General features: G+C 33.6%; 1 protein-coding gene across 1 annotated transcript; it reads left to right on the top strand.

Moving 5' to 3' along the window:
- The first annotated feature begins 9,044 nt into the window (after positions 1-9,044).
- Positions 9,045-14,291, top strand: LOC128155542 (GATA zinc finger domain-containing protein 14-like). The gene is made up of 3 exons (XM_052817306.1): positions 9,045-9,050; positions 9,321-9,376; positions 13,274-14,291. The coding sequence occupies exons 1-3, from the start codon at positions 9,045-9,047 to the stop codon at positions 14,289-14,291; spliced, it is 1,080 nt and encodes a 359-aa protein (XP_052673266.1).
- The last annotated feature ends 1,812 nt before the right edge of the window (positions 14,292-16,103 follow it).

Here is a 16,103-nt window from a genome sequence, read left to right as displayed (position 1 = left end):
TATTAAACAACTATAATCCACTCAAATTTGGTTTTTAGACGGGGTCACGTGACCCTGTCTATTGGTTTACTGTAAGCCGAAGTCTCAAACCGGAAGGCACGCGTAGAACACATGAATTGAGTCTACGCGTAAGAAAATAGTGCAGAAAGATTTCATGCATTTCAGTAAATATGAATTATAAAAACACACATTAAATCTTTTTAAGTTCTCTGTGTAAAAACAAAATTCTATTTAGAAAATAAACAAATAGTTTTATTGATCAAAATACTCTTGCTCGGGCCCAAATGTGGAATGAGTTACGTAACTGAATGCACAGCGCCGTTGACGATTCAGTTGGTGTACGAGCTCATTAATCAATAGAAGGGGTTGATGGTGGAATCAAAATTAAAGTTCCCAAACGCAATGTGTCATTTTTGAAAAGTTGTGAATTTTATTTTGACAATCTTTCACCTTAATACTACCAAACTTCATGCGCAAGCCGAAGTTAAGATCGGGATGGGTTATACACAGATGTTTTACAAATCAAATAGGTGTTTCATTGGCTTCCAGTCTACTTGCGGTATGACTGCTGTTCGCCTCTAAAGGAATTTTGTACAAAGAAAATAAAAACAACTCTGAATTTGCCTTCTCGTTCGGTGGCTCTTTAGTTGATTAAACAGAATTTAAATTCTAAACAATGCATTGTAAGCAAAATGTATAATAGATTAAACATTTTGGAAGACTTATACATCATTTAATATATACAATCTTATCGATTGAAGAACCAAGTTAAATGCTAATGTTCATGTTTTCCGGCTTAGTAGGAATCAGGCTTGGGTGAATTGCATTGTAAAATAATGCATTACATTTCATGAATTAGGGCATTAAATTACCATTACTTAATTTTCGTTAAATAATGCATTACATTACCATTACATGAGTAAAGTAATACATTACCACTATTACTTTGTGAAAAGTCAATAAGTTTTAAAAAAGTAATTTGAAAACTAAATAAAGAGTCTTGGTAAATATTTCATAAATAAAACATGCTTAAAATATTTACAGGTTCATGTTCATGTTTACTATCAGGTTCAAATTTTATGACTTATACAAGATTGCTGTTGCACTTGTAGTTCTCAAAGTAAGGTTGGTCCCGTAACATGTACACGCTAATGACGGAGTTAACAATCTCTGTTATTTATGTCTCTGATTTTTTGAGTATGATTTTTAATGAAAAGAACGGTTGTATCGTTACTCGTGTTGGTGATGCATGAGTTTACAATTAAAGTAGTAAGTGGCGAACGGATTTATTTTTACCTATTAATTTTGCATGAATCGCAAATGACGAAAATCGTGTAAGATAAGTTGGTCTTAAAATTCAAAATGGCGACCGTGACAAATCTTTTTATTGTCAAAGTTCTTAATTGGAATCTTATTGTAAAACAATCTTTCTAACGCCAGGTGCCTGTGTTTCTTTTAGGTATACAAATGTTCATTTTGTTTGTTAATTCAGCAGTTTTAAAGTTTTCGGGGTTTTCATTAAACCTTTATTTCAGATACCGTCCGACTTGTGGATTTTCCCTTGGATCACAAAATTTAATAAATCTAATGATTAAAATTATATACTTTGATATAGTTGTTTGATTTTCCCGGTTAGCAGTAATTTTTAAAATTTTTCCTTGGGGTCTTATTTTACATAATATACCGTTGTGTCAATTTTCTACAATTATGAAGGCTGGGATAGAGTAAAATTTAGACAAAGTATCAGACAATTGCAAAAAATTGAATTAACATAGATTGTAACAAATAATTTAAAATCATAAATTTTGGAAGCATATTCGAGGAAATCTAGGACAATTACAAATTCAAACTTTCAAGACCCCGTCTTTCAGTACTCTCAGTACTTTGATTTAAGTTACTCATTCCATTCTTTATTGGTCGGGTTATATATTTTATGTAATTTTGAGATTGACTTTATTTTCTACTGGTCTTCTGGATGTACCTATCCGATTGGCATTGTTCACCTCTGACGTTCTGGTGAATTCTAACTGATAAGCATTATGGTTATTATTATGCCCCCTTCGAAGAAGGGAGGGCATATTGCTTTGCTGCTGTCTGTCGGTCGGTCTGTCGGTCCACCAACAGTTTCCGTTCATTTTCTTTGCAGAGGATAAACATATTGAAATGAAATTTGGTTTACAGGTTTATCATGATAATATCAAGGTCGAGTTCGATATTGGGTACGATCGAGCCATTTTCGACAGAGTTATGGCCCTTGGACGTAGAAAAATTCTAGTTTTTTGCAGTTTCCGCTCATTTTCTTCGCAGAGGATGAACATATTTAAATGAAATTTGGTTTACAGGTTTATCATGATAATATCTAGGTCGAGTTCGATATTTGGTACGATCAAGTTATTTTCGACAGAGTAATGGCCCTTGGACGTAGAAAAATTCTAGTTTTTTGCAGTTTCCGCTCATTTTCTTCGCAGAGGATGAACATATTAAAAAGAAATTTGGTTTACAGGTTTATCATGATAAAATCTAGGTCAAGTTCGATATTGGGTACGATCGAGCCATTTTCGACAGAGTTATGGCCCTTGGACTTAGAAAAATTCTAGTTTTTTGCAGTTTATGTTCATTTTCTCCGCAGAGGATGAACATATTGAATGAAATTTGGTACCTAGGTTTATCATGATAATATCTAGGTCAAGTTTGATATTGGGTATGATAGAGCAATTTTCGACAGAGTTATGGCCCTTGGACTTAGAAAAATTCGAGTTATTTAAGTTTATGTTCATTTTCTTTGTGGATGTTTCCAAGGGAGGGGGGCATAAGTGTTTCACAAACATCTCTTGTTTTTCTTTAATTTGTACCTATCTGATCACCGATGATCCATTTCTATGATGTATGTTTGGATGACCTTATGCTTTATTGATGTCGGTATTATAGGTTTGTTATATTTGATTGACTTCATGAGCCACTAGTTTCTTCAACATTTTCATTTATTTTGAAGCGGAAGGTTTTTAAGAATAAAATTTTTCATAACTCAAAAGTTTTACTTTTGCTTCCAATTTTCCATAGCAGACCAAACTTCCACATAGTTTGTGCATAGCGATATCTTCATGTTGTTCCGAAAAACATGTTTAAAAATGTGTTCGTCTTGGACGCATCCCATTAAATCTTAAGTAAAGTTTATTTGGTTTGTTACAAGAAACGGCAATGAGCCTAGGCGCATAACTACCTAAAATTTGTCGAATTTTAAATGCACTTTGGTGCTCAATTATTGTTACACAAAATTAAATGGATCAAAGGCATCTTTATATGGTAATAAGGTGATTGATGTTTTGAATTATTTTGAAATGACAACGGAACCTTACTATCATTACCTATTTTATTTAAAACGATTATGTTATGATACTCATATTTTCAGTGTGCATCCCCTGGGCAATAGTTTTGCTGATTCTCTTGAATCTGAAAGCAGTTAAAGGTGAGTGTTCATAGAATAAATGTAATTTCGAAAAAACAATCACAATTATTTCAAACATGCTAAGAAGATTGATTTAGCAAAATATGTAAATTAATTTTTATCTGGCAATTAATATTTTGAAAATATATATTAAGGTGTAAATTTGTTAATCTGAAACCATTTTTGTTACGTTATCCTTTTTAAAGCGCTAAGCATAGCTCAGCGCCAATCGCAACTTCTCGGGCCTTTCCGGCAGGCTCGGAAAAACACCTCGAATGTATTACCTAGGCGTCCATGACAACCCCCCTTTTTATAAAACTTGATATAAATACAACACATTTTACGATCTGTTGAGATGTAAGCTAGACTTCATTTAAGTAAATTTTTTACCCTAAAATATAACACAGAAGCGACTTATAAGGCTGTCTAGTCGATATTTATTTTAAAGGGAAGCGACTCCATTTTGTATGAAATTCTAACATCCGGTGATGTTAATACATTCGAGGTGTTTTTCCGAGCTTGCCGGAAAGACCCGAGAAGTTGCGATTGAGCTCAGCGCTTTATTGTCGTTTGACTTCAACTTCCGGTGCATCGAATAACTGTCCCCTATGAGCAGAAATATACATAATTTAAGCTGGTTGGGGAACCAGTTTCAGGGGTTTACGCACATAGCTGCACGGGCGCTATTGTGAATCTAATGTGCTCACTGCTCTTCTCACAGCAGATAAGGAACTGACTAAACACTTCAAGTTTGAATAGTAGATCTCATTTGTGTGGACGTTAATTTTACGTCGCTTTCATTTGTTACTTAGACGCAACAACTTTCCAGCTAAATGCAGTACATATGCACAAGAAGATTTAGAACATCAATTATAATAGTCAATGCAATACATTTATAAAGAAAATGCACGTATAACAACAATGTAAAAGTGAAAACATAAGACAAACAAACATACACAAGGTCCAGATAAAGATGAAATAAAGTGTAATAAAATCAAAGGCTTTTTATATATCATGATTCAGGCAAGTGTCCATTTACAAGTCGTGTTCAGCTTTGATTTAAATTAACTTAAGTGTATATGATAAATCATAATTAAGGTCTTCCGTTTTCAACGGAAGACCTTCTTGTTGTTGCTTTATTTCTTTTTCCATATTAATTTTTCTTTCTTACCGAAAAAAATTAAAAAGATATTAACGTGTTTTTATCTAAAGCTGATAGGTTTTTTTTTTCAATTTTTGAAAATACACTTCCGGTCGTCCGTTTATGATTTTAAAAAGTCAATTTTGTCTGTCAGGTTTCTCAAAACCGAGTAAAGATAAAAGGCTGAAATTTTTAGAGATGATAGATCTACCGTTTGTCTGGTGTACCTTGGTCAAGGAAATGTCCGTCGTCACTTCCAGTCATCACCGGAAGGAAATTTGAAAAATTGAATTTTTCGACTTTTTTATTTCTTAATATTCTTTTTTGAAATTTTTTACACCTTATAGTAAGCCTTTTACTGATTCAGAATATGTAATTTGTTTTAAAATCTATCAAGGCATTCTCGAGAAATTAAGCATCAAAGTTATGAAGCGAGAGTCCGAGTACCTCAGTCGATAGAGTCGTGGACATGGCCCAGGCGACCCGGGTTCTAGCCCCGAGTGCCGCAAATTTTTTTTTTTTTTTTACTGTTTTTCGCTTAGATCTTTGATTTTATCTTTGAATTGATAAGTTTAATCTACTCTATTAAAAAAATCGGACGGAAGACCCACTCGTTGCTCGCAACGAGATCGTGTCTTGTTATTTTTTTTCCTCCCACGTTTTCTCAAAAATGCTTCAGCCGATTTTTCTTAAATTTTCAAATCTTATTCATGACAAAATTTGTAAGAAAATAACACGAGATTTTTTTGGGTCGTCACTTCCGGTACCGAGATATTAAAGATTTTATGATATTGCTTGTTCACGGTTTTTCTCCAAAAGTATTTAAGATAAGACTTTCAAATTTTCAGAGAAGGTAGAGAGTGAACAGTCCGCCGTCACTTCCGGTCGTCACAGGAAGGAAATAAAAAACCTTAATTTTTCAATTTTTTGGATTTGAATTTTTTTTATTTTTCATTCGATAGAGACGTTCTCAAAACTTCTGAATATGAAATTTGTTTTAAAATCGATCCACGCATTCTTGAGATTTTGGACTCCAAAGTCAAGAAGCGAGAGTCCGCGTAGCTCAGTCGTTAGAGTAGTGGACTTGTGCCCAGGCGACCCGGGTTCAGTCCCTGAGTTCCGAATCTTTTTTCTCTCTTATTTGTGGTTTGATTAATGATTTCGTCTTTAAAATTATGGATTTTGTAATGAACACAACAGCAGATAATGTAAAATTTTGGAGTTATCAAATTATATTTAATTTTCCAGTGTCTTTGCCTGTGATAATATAATTATATATAAATATAAGTAATAAGGAATCATTCTTTGAATATTATAAGGTGATAATATCGGTCGGGGCGTGATCAAATCTATTAAAAAACCCTTCGGGCTTTTTTGGATTTGATCACGCCCTGACCAAACTTATCACCTCATAATACTCAAAGAGTGATTCCTTATTCCTTATATAATGCAAATAAAAAAAATAATAGCACTACCATCTTTCTATTACTTTGCATACAAATAGACATACATTTAATGTTCTAAATAGTATATTTGGCATTGTAAAATATAAATATACCAGTAGAATTAATACATGGTGCAGAATTTTCAGACTAGAGGTGACCCAAAATGGTTATCGAAAACCTTTACAATTAAAAAAAATATTTTGATTTTTGTTATGTCGCATTTTAATGAATTTTAGTCTTAAGAGCATGTCTACAAAATACCATGCAAAAGGTTGTGGGAGCAAGGTTCTTTGATCAACTTCATATTTTGTGTGTAACAGTATGCATATATATGAATTAATTTGCCACCAAAAAAAATGTTGATGTGGTCAGTCTAAACTAGGTTCTGGAGCTCTGTTTCTAAAAATAATATTTTGACCCTTTTAAGAATAAAATTGTGCATAATTCACCAAATTCTTATTAAGAATTCTGAGTTAAGTTTAAATATAAATTCAAAAAGTCATTTAGAGTAACAAGATACACTAGTGTAAATCCTTTTGTGAGGATTCCCAAATAGTCTTTCTGTTAAGTGCAGATAGATCACGAATCTGGCATGTTTCCAACTTTTTGTAAATTTGTAAAGATATACATTTTTTAAAATGCCTAAAAGTGAGAAAGTGGCACTTTAATTTCACTAAATCTGTTTCTTGTTAAAAAGGGCATTCATCTTTGCAATATCTCAAAAATCTGTCATTGGACTCTCAATAATATTGCAAATATATTGTCTTAAAAGTGGAAATTTTTCTGCTTTTATAACTTTCCAGAATCTGTAGTTTAGCGTTAGCTTTACATTATCACATGTATATTATGGGGTAAAAACCCGAGCTAAACAATATTGTACTGATCTGAAGGGTTGCTTCAACACATTTCAGGTTTTTTTTTAAATCCATGCCAATAAAACACGAGAAATCATGGGAAATCGGGAATTTGAAAATAAGCTGAAGTGGACCTAACTTTTTAAAAAAAAAATCTTATATATCTCACTATTAATGAAAGAAAAGGTAAGCAAGGTTACATACCCAACATGCCCCATTATTTGCTAATTGTTTACAGACAGGCAGAGTACCCATTAGATACACGAATGAATAATTAATGGCGCAAAACTACAAAATTCAAAGTACTGAAGTACTTAAAGCTAGGCTCTTTTGGTGTGTAATTATATTATACATATATACATATCATTTACTAAAGATTGACAATCTCTCTCTCTCTCTCTCTCTCTCTCTCTCTCTCTCCTAATTCGATAAACATAGTGATACATGTGACTCAGGAAGTAGGACCCAATTTCATAGCCCCCCCCCCCCCCCCAAAAAAAAGCAAACAAACAAAAACAAAAAAGATCCCCTCCAGAATGAATTAAAATAACAGATCAAACAAACACTGAATTAAGATTGACACACCGAGCTCCACCCCTTCACTCTGGACCCTCCAAAGTGGCGGGTCCATCGTCAGCATTTTATCCCAAGCCTTTATATTGTCCAATATATAATTTTCAAATTCAAATAACTGAAAATGAATGCTTGACAATCCTTACCTTTAGAAAATATTAATTTTGCAATTCGATATCCTTATTTACAATTCTTCATTATGTATTATAGAAAAGGCAACTGCAAGACAAAAAAACTATTCATTTAAAATTATGTTGGATAATTATTAGTGCAGTATTTAAAAGAATATTTTTATCACAAATAAAACAAAGAGACAGTTTAGGTCTAACACTGTTTAATTTATATGAGGACTTTTTAGAAATCTTTCATATTCAGATACTTTACCAGCATATTAAGATTCAATGCCTGTTAATTACATGTTTTTGCTGACGACTTAGTTTTAATTTCTGAATCCCCATCTGGGCTCCAAATTTGTCTAAATGTTTTGTAAAAACTGTTTGGCAGTTACAAGTAAATATGGATAAAACCAATGCAATGATTTTCTCCAGAAAAACAACAGTGGTAAAAAATATGTATGGTTTTAAGCTCACCTGAGATGAAATCTCAAGTAAGCTTTTCTGACCACATTTTGTCTGTCGTCCGTCTGTTCTGTCCGTCTGTCTGCGGTAAACTTTTCACATTTTTAACATCTTCTCAAGAACTACTAGGTCAACCAAACTTGACACAAATCATCCTAAGGCAAAGGGAATTCAAAGCTGTGAAAATTAAGAGTTATGCCCTTTTTCAAGGCCAGGAAAGCTGAAACTTGTGTGGAAGCATTCTCAGGTAGTGTAGATTCAAAGTTGTGAAAATCATGACCCCTGGGGGGAATGTTGCGCCACATTGGAGGATCGATGTTTTCCATAGGAATATACAGTGTGTATAGGGTAAATCTTTAAAAATCTTCGTCTCAGAAACTAATCAGCCAGGAAAGATGAAACTTGTGTTGAAGCATTCTCAGGTAGTGTAGATTCAAAGTTGTGAAAATCATGACCCCTGGAGGTAGGATGGGGGCACAATGGGGGGGGGGGTCGAAGTTTTACATAGGAATATATTGAGTTAATCTTTAAAAATCTTCTCCTCAGAAAGGGAGTGGCCACAATGGGGGGGGGGGGGGGGTGGGTGGGTCGAAGTTATACATAGGAATATAAATCTTCTTCTCATAAACTCATGAGCCAGGAATAGTTAAACTTGTGTGGAAGCATCCTCAGATAGTGTAGATTCAAAGTTCTGAAATTCATGACCCCTGGGGTAGGGTGGGGCCACAATGGGTTTTACATAGAAATATGTAGAGTGAATCTTTAAAAATCTTCTTCTCAGAAACTAATCAGCCAGATGATTCTTTATAATTGTTATGACTTTGGCCCCAGGACAATTCTTCGGCCTCACTAGAAGGTTCAGAGTTTGATGTAGGTTTATATCCCATATATAAACAATTGTTAAGGATCTTTTTGAAAACTGTGTAAAGGCCATGCTATGACCTTGAATTGCTAGTATTACATATTGGTCACTATGATGCTTATGTATACCTAGGTAATGCGCACTGAATGGTGGTAATGATAACTAACAGAATGAACCCTGTGAATCTTGTAGCACTGCGAAGTATTCCTAAATGATGTTATGAAACCAGGTGAATAATACAGGCATAATAATACCCAAATTGAGAGCTTATAAACAAGTGTCATATTTGGCGATCCTGTGTCTGCAACGATAGCTCTGGTACTCTATATTGAGTCATGTATTGTATCTATATATTAACCTTTGTAACCTTTTATGCCATGTATGAATGAACGTATTATGAGTAAGTGATGCCTCATACCTAGGTTGGAGACTCCGAGACTCAAGACTCGAGACTCAAATCCTGCATCCGTACTCTTTGGTAGGCAGTTTTGACAGTTTTGTTACTTTTTTAAAAAATAAAATATTAATCTGAAATTTGAACACTAAATGTTCACTCATGATCGTCGTAGATGGGCCGAATTAGTCAGAACTGTCCATCATAAGTAAAATGTTATATATACCCATGTAAAAAGAGTTTGAGCAGATTCTTTGATTTAGGCTGCTTTTAATTGTTGTAACTTTGACTATACGATCACACTTTAATAAAACCGCTTGTGAAAGAACTACTGTACTTGGTGCTTACTAAGTTTGAACTGACCCTCAAGTGGATCCATAAGACGGAAGGCTTTCAACTGCAATACTCAACATGTGATATCACATGTGAAAATCATCCTGTTAGAAATGGGACTAATGATTTTAAACTTAAGAATATCCAGGGGGAAAATGGGTTTTATTTATAAAGGATCTACATGAATTATTGTACATTGTCCAGATAAATTGTATTATGACTCCATTAAGCTGAATTTATCATACCCATTGTTCCTCAGGTGAGCTTTGTGGCCCATGGGCCTTTTGTTATTAAAAGCATAATACTGTACCTATAACAGAGCAATATAAATATTTAGGACTAGTGTTTACATCAAATGGAAAGTTTAAATTTGCTTCTGAACAACTTTCAGAACGAGCTTAAAAGGCATATTATGCATTAAAGTCAAGTATACCTGGAAATAAAAACCATTTAGTTCAAGTGTTACCTAACCATACTATTCAATGATTGTACCATTTATAACATATGGATCTGAAATATGGATCACAGACTATAAATTGGACAAAGAATCCATTTGAAAAAAAAAACCAAAATCATATTTTCAAAACAATTCTAGGTGTACATATAAAAGCATCAAATTTAGCGGGCAATGCTGAACAAGATTCTTATCTATTTTACAAATTATGTTATTAAAACAAGTTTAAATACTAAATTGACTAGGAAATACGGAATCAAATACCAAATATAATAATGCACTTTTAGTATCAGCTTTTAAAGAAGACAAGGGGTTATCTGTGAAAAAGAGATATATTTCATGGCAAAGCAAGATTTTAATCTTCAACAAAAAGTAAACTTGACATTTGAACTCAACTTAAGTATTAAGGAAGGAATTTTTTCTGGTTTTTGACTTGTCGAACGTAAAATTAATTAATTGTTCATTAAATCAGGATGAAAGGAAATTAAAATAGTATATTATTCTTTCCTTTTTTACTATCATACAACTTGGCTAAGAAATAGTAATCAATGTTTAGAATCTAACAAGGACTATATTTTTGGCGGAATATCGGCGTAGGAAAATATCACATGTTCGCAATTCAGAATTGCTGTACATTAATGAGTCTGTTTTAGCATTTTTTAAATGATAACATTGACGTTTGATTTTTTAACTTATGTGAACAAATAATGTGATACTTGGGTTTCAGAATTTGGTTTTAAAATATGATCAGCCTATCAAATTACATTTTTATAAGTTTTTTAAAGCGCCTATTCTGTACATTGACTTGTGTGGAAAAAATCATTGACACAGTTTTTTCTCTCTTATTAGATCGTCATTATATAAGCTTTTGTGTCAATTTATATCTTTATATAACGTATTCATAATACGTAAAAATAAGAAATATATTAATATTGGAAGCATAAAAGATTAATCAAAATATCATCAAAATTTAAGAAAATTAGAGGAAATGCGAGCTAAGCAAAATATCAATTTTAGTTTTAATATTTATTCCCATTCATTAGTATAATCTGATAAACATTCTCATATTCTAGTATTTTATTGAAGAATAGAGTCTTCATTTCTTAAACAGATGTCTACATAACTGAAAATAACTACTTTTATTTTCATCATCCTTCAAGTTGAGGAAAAGGGTATTGACCTTGACCTGACCTTAATGCTTAAACTGGGGGGTCAAATTTGATTAAACTAATAGAATCATTTGGTTATATGATCTGTTTTACTGTGTCAAATTTTCATGAATTTCTTATTATAAGAAGTATGTTTGATAACGAGAAGACTCCTTCCTTAATGAAATAGACAGGCCTACGTCACATTGCTGTTTGACACAACTACCCAAAGTCAAAGCTGTTAAAATGGTTCTACATTCGGAACTGGCTGAATGAGTTTACATTCGAGCTTTTAACTGTTCTCTGATTGCCACTGTTCTCACAGGTAAAACCATGTTCAATCCCAACCTCTGTAAGCATACAATTATATCAATACACGTAGATAGTAAGCAAGCCATACAGACGTTTTCTCCATTACAATACCTGATCTATGACTAAACGTTCAATAATAAAAGGTTTAGCAGCATTATTATGGTCTGGCTTATGATCTTTTCAAATAAAAAAAAGTGTGTGTGTTTCTACACTACCTGGGGATGCTTTCACATATGTTATCGCTTTACTAGCCGATTGGTTTTTGAGAAGATTTTTAATATTTTTCTCTATATATCCCTATGTAAAAAAATTGACCTCCTCCCATTGTGGTCCCGCCATACCCCAAGGGATTATAGTTTGAACAAACATCAATCTACAGTATCTGAGGATGCCTCCACATAAGTTACAGTTTTTCTGGCCAATTGGTTCTTGAGAAGAAGCTTTTTAAAAAATGTCTCTATATAGTCCTATGTAAAAAATCTTAATTATCTCCCTTTAAAAGAGGGCGTTGACATTTTTTAAACAAAACTTGAATCCCCTTCACCTAAGGATGCGTTGTGCCAAGTTTGGTTAAAATTGGTTCAATGGTTCTGGAGAAGAAGTCGAAAATGTAAAAAGTTTACACACGGACGGACAAACAGACGGACGCCGGAAAAAAAGTGATCAGAAAAGCTCACTTAAAATGTGTGCATGGAGTGGTAATTGTATGGTGTCTATCTGCATGTACTGAAATGTTGTATAATATTTTACTTTCACATGTATACAAGAGTACATACTTTAAACACGGTATTCTCCTAATTTGAGAGATCACAGTATCTTTTGTGTTCATTCTACATGCACTTGTTTCTGACTTGTTTAAATATATATATTTGGATATGACAGCATAAACAATGGAAAACAATGGTCACTGCTATAATTTCTGTGATTCTTTATAAATGATCCTATGCATTTTATTTGTCTAGCTCGTCCATTATAAACAGTTTTTGTTAACATATTCAAATATGTTTAATCCTAAATTTAAAATAGTGGCTGTGGAACTTTTAAGATAAGTTTGATATAACGCGCTGTTTTTTTTTTGTAATGGTTGATAATTATAAGAATGAGATATTTGTCTTTTAAAAGGGAAACATCGCAAATGAATGTATCTTGGCTGATAAAGGAAGGGAAGATACAAGGCAAAAGTCTCTAAATGTAACAGCATTCTCATGGATGATTTAGCATTGACATATATACCTTAACCCATTCCCGGTCACTTCTACCCCTCCCAAACAAAAAGAAGTAAACAACACTTCTCTTCACAGCAAAGAAAACACTTTAAATGTCTTTCGTTACAGCAAAGCTTATATCGTGGAGGGATATGACAAATCATCCAGTCATTCTGTAAATGATTATTTATTCCTGTTTTTATCAAACTACTTATAAGATATCGGTGATTGTTGGGCATGGATAATTTGATTATCATCGCTGCACTAGCTACAACAATACCTGCTACACATCTGCGCGTAAGACCAGATAATTAAAAAAAGTCTACACCATATATGCTATAAAATTTTCAGTTGAGGAGTGAAGTGAAAAGGCTTTAACGATATGTGTATGCAGGTATTTCTGTTCAACTTTAATCTAATGTGCATGTAATCTATTTCGATAAAAAATAAAAGTATGTGTTGTGAAACGGGTCACAGATGGATTGGATAACAAAAAATTGAGAAATGAAATTTTTTTTTGCACCATCAGGATTAACAGAAACAACAAAGTCAACAGACTCACCAGTAACACCAGTAACAACAAAGTCAACAGACTCACCAGTAACACCAGTAACAACAAAGTCAACAGACTCACCAGTAACACCAGTAACAACAAAGTCAACAGACTCACCAGTAACACCAGTAACAACAAAGTCAACAGACTCACCAGTAACACCAGTTACAACAAAGTCAACAGGCTCACCAGTAACACCAGTAACAACCAAGTCAACAGACCCACCAGTAACACCAGTAACAACAAAGTCAACAGACCCACCAGTAACAACAAAGTCAACAGACTCACCAGTAACACCAGTAACAACAAAGTCAACAGACTCACCAGTAACACCAGTAACAACAAAGTCAACAGACTCACCAGTAACACCAGTAACAACCAAGTCAACAGACCCACCAGTAACACCAGTAACAACAAAGTCAACAGACTCACCAGTAACACCAGTAACAACAAAGTCAACAGACCCACCAGTAACACCAGTAACAACCAAGTCAACAGACCCACCAGTAACACCAGTAACAACCAAGTCAACAGACCCACCAGTAACACCAGTAACAACAAAGTCAACAGACCCACCAGTAACACCAGTAACAACCAAGTCAACAGACCCACCAGTAACACCAGTAACAACAAAGTCAACAGACCCACCAGTAACACCAGTAACAACCAAGTCAACAGACCCACCAGTAACACCAGTAACAACAAAGTCAACAGACCCACCAGTAACACCAGTAACACCAGTAACAACAAAGTCAACAGACCCACCAGTAACACCAGTAAAAACAAAGTCAACAGACCCACCAGTAACACCAGTAAAAACAAAGTCAACAGACCCACCAGTAACACCAGTAACAACAAAGTCAACAGACCCACCAGTAACAACAAAGCCAACAAACCCACCAGTTACAACAAAGCCAACAAACCCACCAGTTACAACAAAGCCAACGAACCCACCAGTAACAACAAAATCAACGAACCCATCAGCAGCCTGTAAGTAAACTCTTTGATTAGGAAACAGAAATATAATGCTCTCTTAATACTATGGTTTTTGGTTGTTTTTTTTAATTTCTAAAAAATTACAATTTTTAAAATATATATCATGCTTTACAATTCCAACAAATTATTGTTATATCTACTTCTACCTCATAATTCCATGATAATTTTATATAGAAAAGAGCAAGTGAGATAGAAAAGGCGTGTGGTAAAGTAGAATCAGACCAAGTTTAAACATGGTATGGATCAAATATCATTACCACAATACATGCAGGTTTTCGAAAGATTGACAATGTCGATAAAAAACTATTTCTACTCTAAAACTCCCATGATATTTGCAACTATATCAATTTTTAAAGAGAAACACACTATACATTTTATATTTGCGATTTTTTAAGGCAGTCGTAAAAGTATTATGTTGTTACTATTGATTTCTATAGAAACTAAAGAAACAAAATGTGCAAATTTTTAAACTTGTCCCTTATTTTTGTATGCTTGTTCTTAAGATTACTCTTCACTATATTTTGAGTGAAAAAACGTTGCAAAGAAATACAAAATGCAAGAAATAAAAGTAAGATGTTGACCAGGGGCTCGTAACATAAAGCATGCTAAGATTTTGACTTAAGTAGGGTCATAAGAAGGCGGAATCTTTGGACCTACATAAGCCCTGCTTAAGCATGTCTTGTACCGTAACATAAAGTAAACTTAGCAATGTCTTATGTTAAAAGTTAAAAACGATTTTTTTAACTCATTTGTCGAATTTGAATGTATTGGTAATAAAATAATTATCTTAGGTAAATGTATTGTTTATTTATAGATACATTGTACACGTACATGACATCTTTCATTTTAGATGGGAGTGGATGTAAATGTACAGAAACAATATTCAAGATGGCATGAGTATATATACATATGAACCTAAAAGTTTTTAAAAGCTCAAAGCGATAGATCTCGGGCAATGTATTCGGTCTATTGTTGTTACTTGTTTGTTTTGACGAATATTCACTATTTTAGTCGTTTAGTCGTTCTCGACGACTGCCTGTGACGTAATATTGCGATGCCGTTAGATCTTGTTATAATTATATTATGGATTTATTTTTATCTTTTGTTCTACATCTTACCTCACCAATGGGGCAGTTTACATACTCTGGGTATAATTTCTTCATTAAGACAATCGTTGTTTTTTTAAATCACTGTGGGGTTTTGTCTTCAAATACCTTTTTTTAATTTCTCAGTTTCGCGATTTTATATATACAGTTCCTTCTTGTAAACTGACCATTACGTGTTTACAACATATTTCAGCAGCCCACTTGCATACTACCGGTATATGGAAATTGTTACTATTAATTACGACCACTGTTAATATTCATAACTTTTATTTTAGTTAATATTAAGATGTTGATATTGTGCAAATATGAGATCATATAATACTCTATAATTAAATGCTGAATTGAAATAATTTACAGTAAAACTTCTAATGTGTGAAAACAATACTTAAGGTCAGCCGCGATATATCTTCCATTATTTTTTATTTTCCTAAGCCCCTTTCACAATTGGGGCACGTGCACTTTACAACACTTTGCGATCGAAATTTTTGAGCTTCGCACGAGCTCTCGCATACGTTGCACCAGCTCTCGCATTCGTTGCATACGTTTTACTGGTCGCATCAAGTCTCCTCTGAATATTGGACATGCACACTATTCAGACGCGACCGAACGCGATCCAAATTATCGCAGTGCAACGCACGAACATTACTACGAACGTTTTACAACGTTTTGTGTACTCGCAAGAGTGATGCACGATTTTTAAAGGT

The sequence above is a fragment of the Crassostrea angulata genome, chromosome 7 (assembly GCF_025612915.1).
Source record: "Crassostrea angulata isolate pt1a10 chromosome 7, ASM2561291v2, whole genome shotgun sequence".
Classification (NCBI taxonomy): domain Eukaryota; kingdom Metazoa; phylum Mollusca; class Bivalvia; order Ostreida; family Ostreidae; genus Magallana; species Magallana angulata.
Note: the sequence above shows the minus strand (reverse complement) of the source record. Positions and strands in the feature narration are given on the sequence as shown.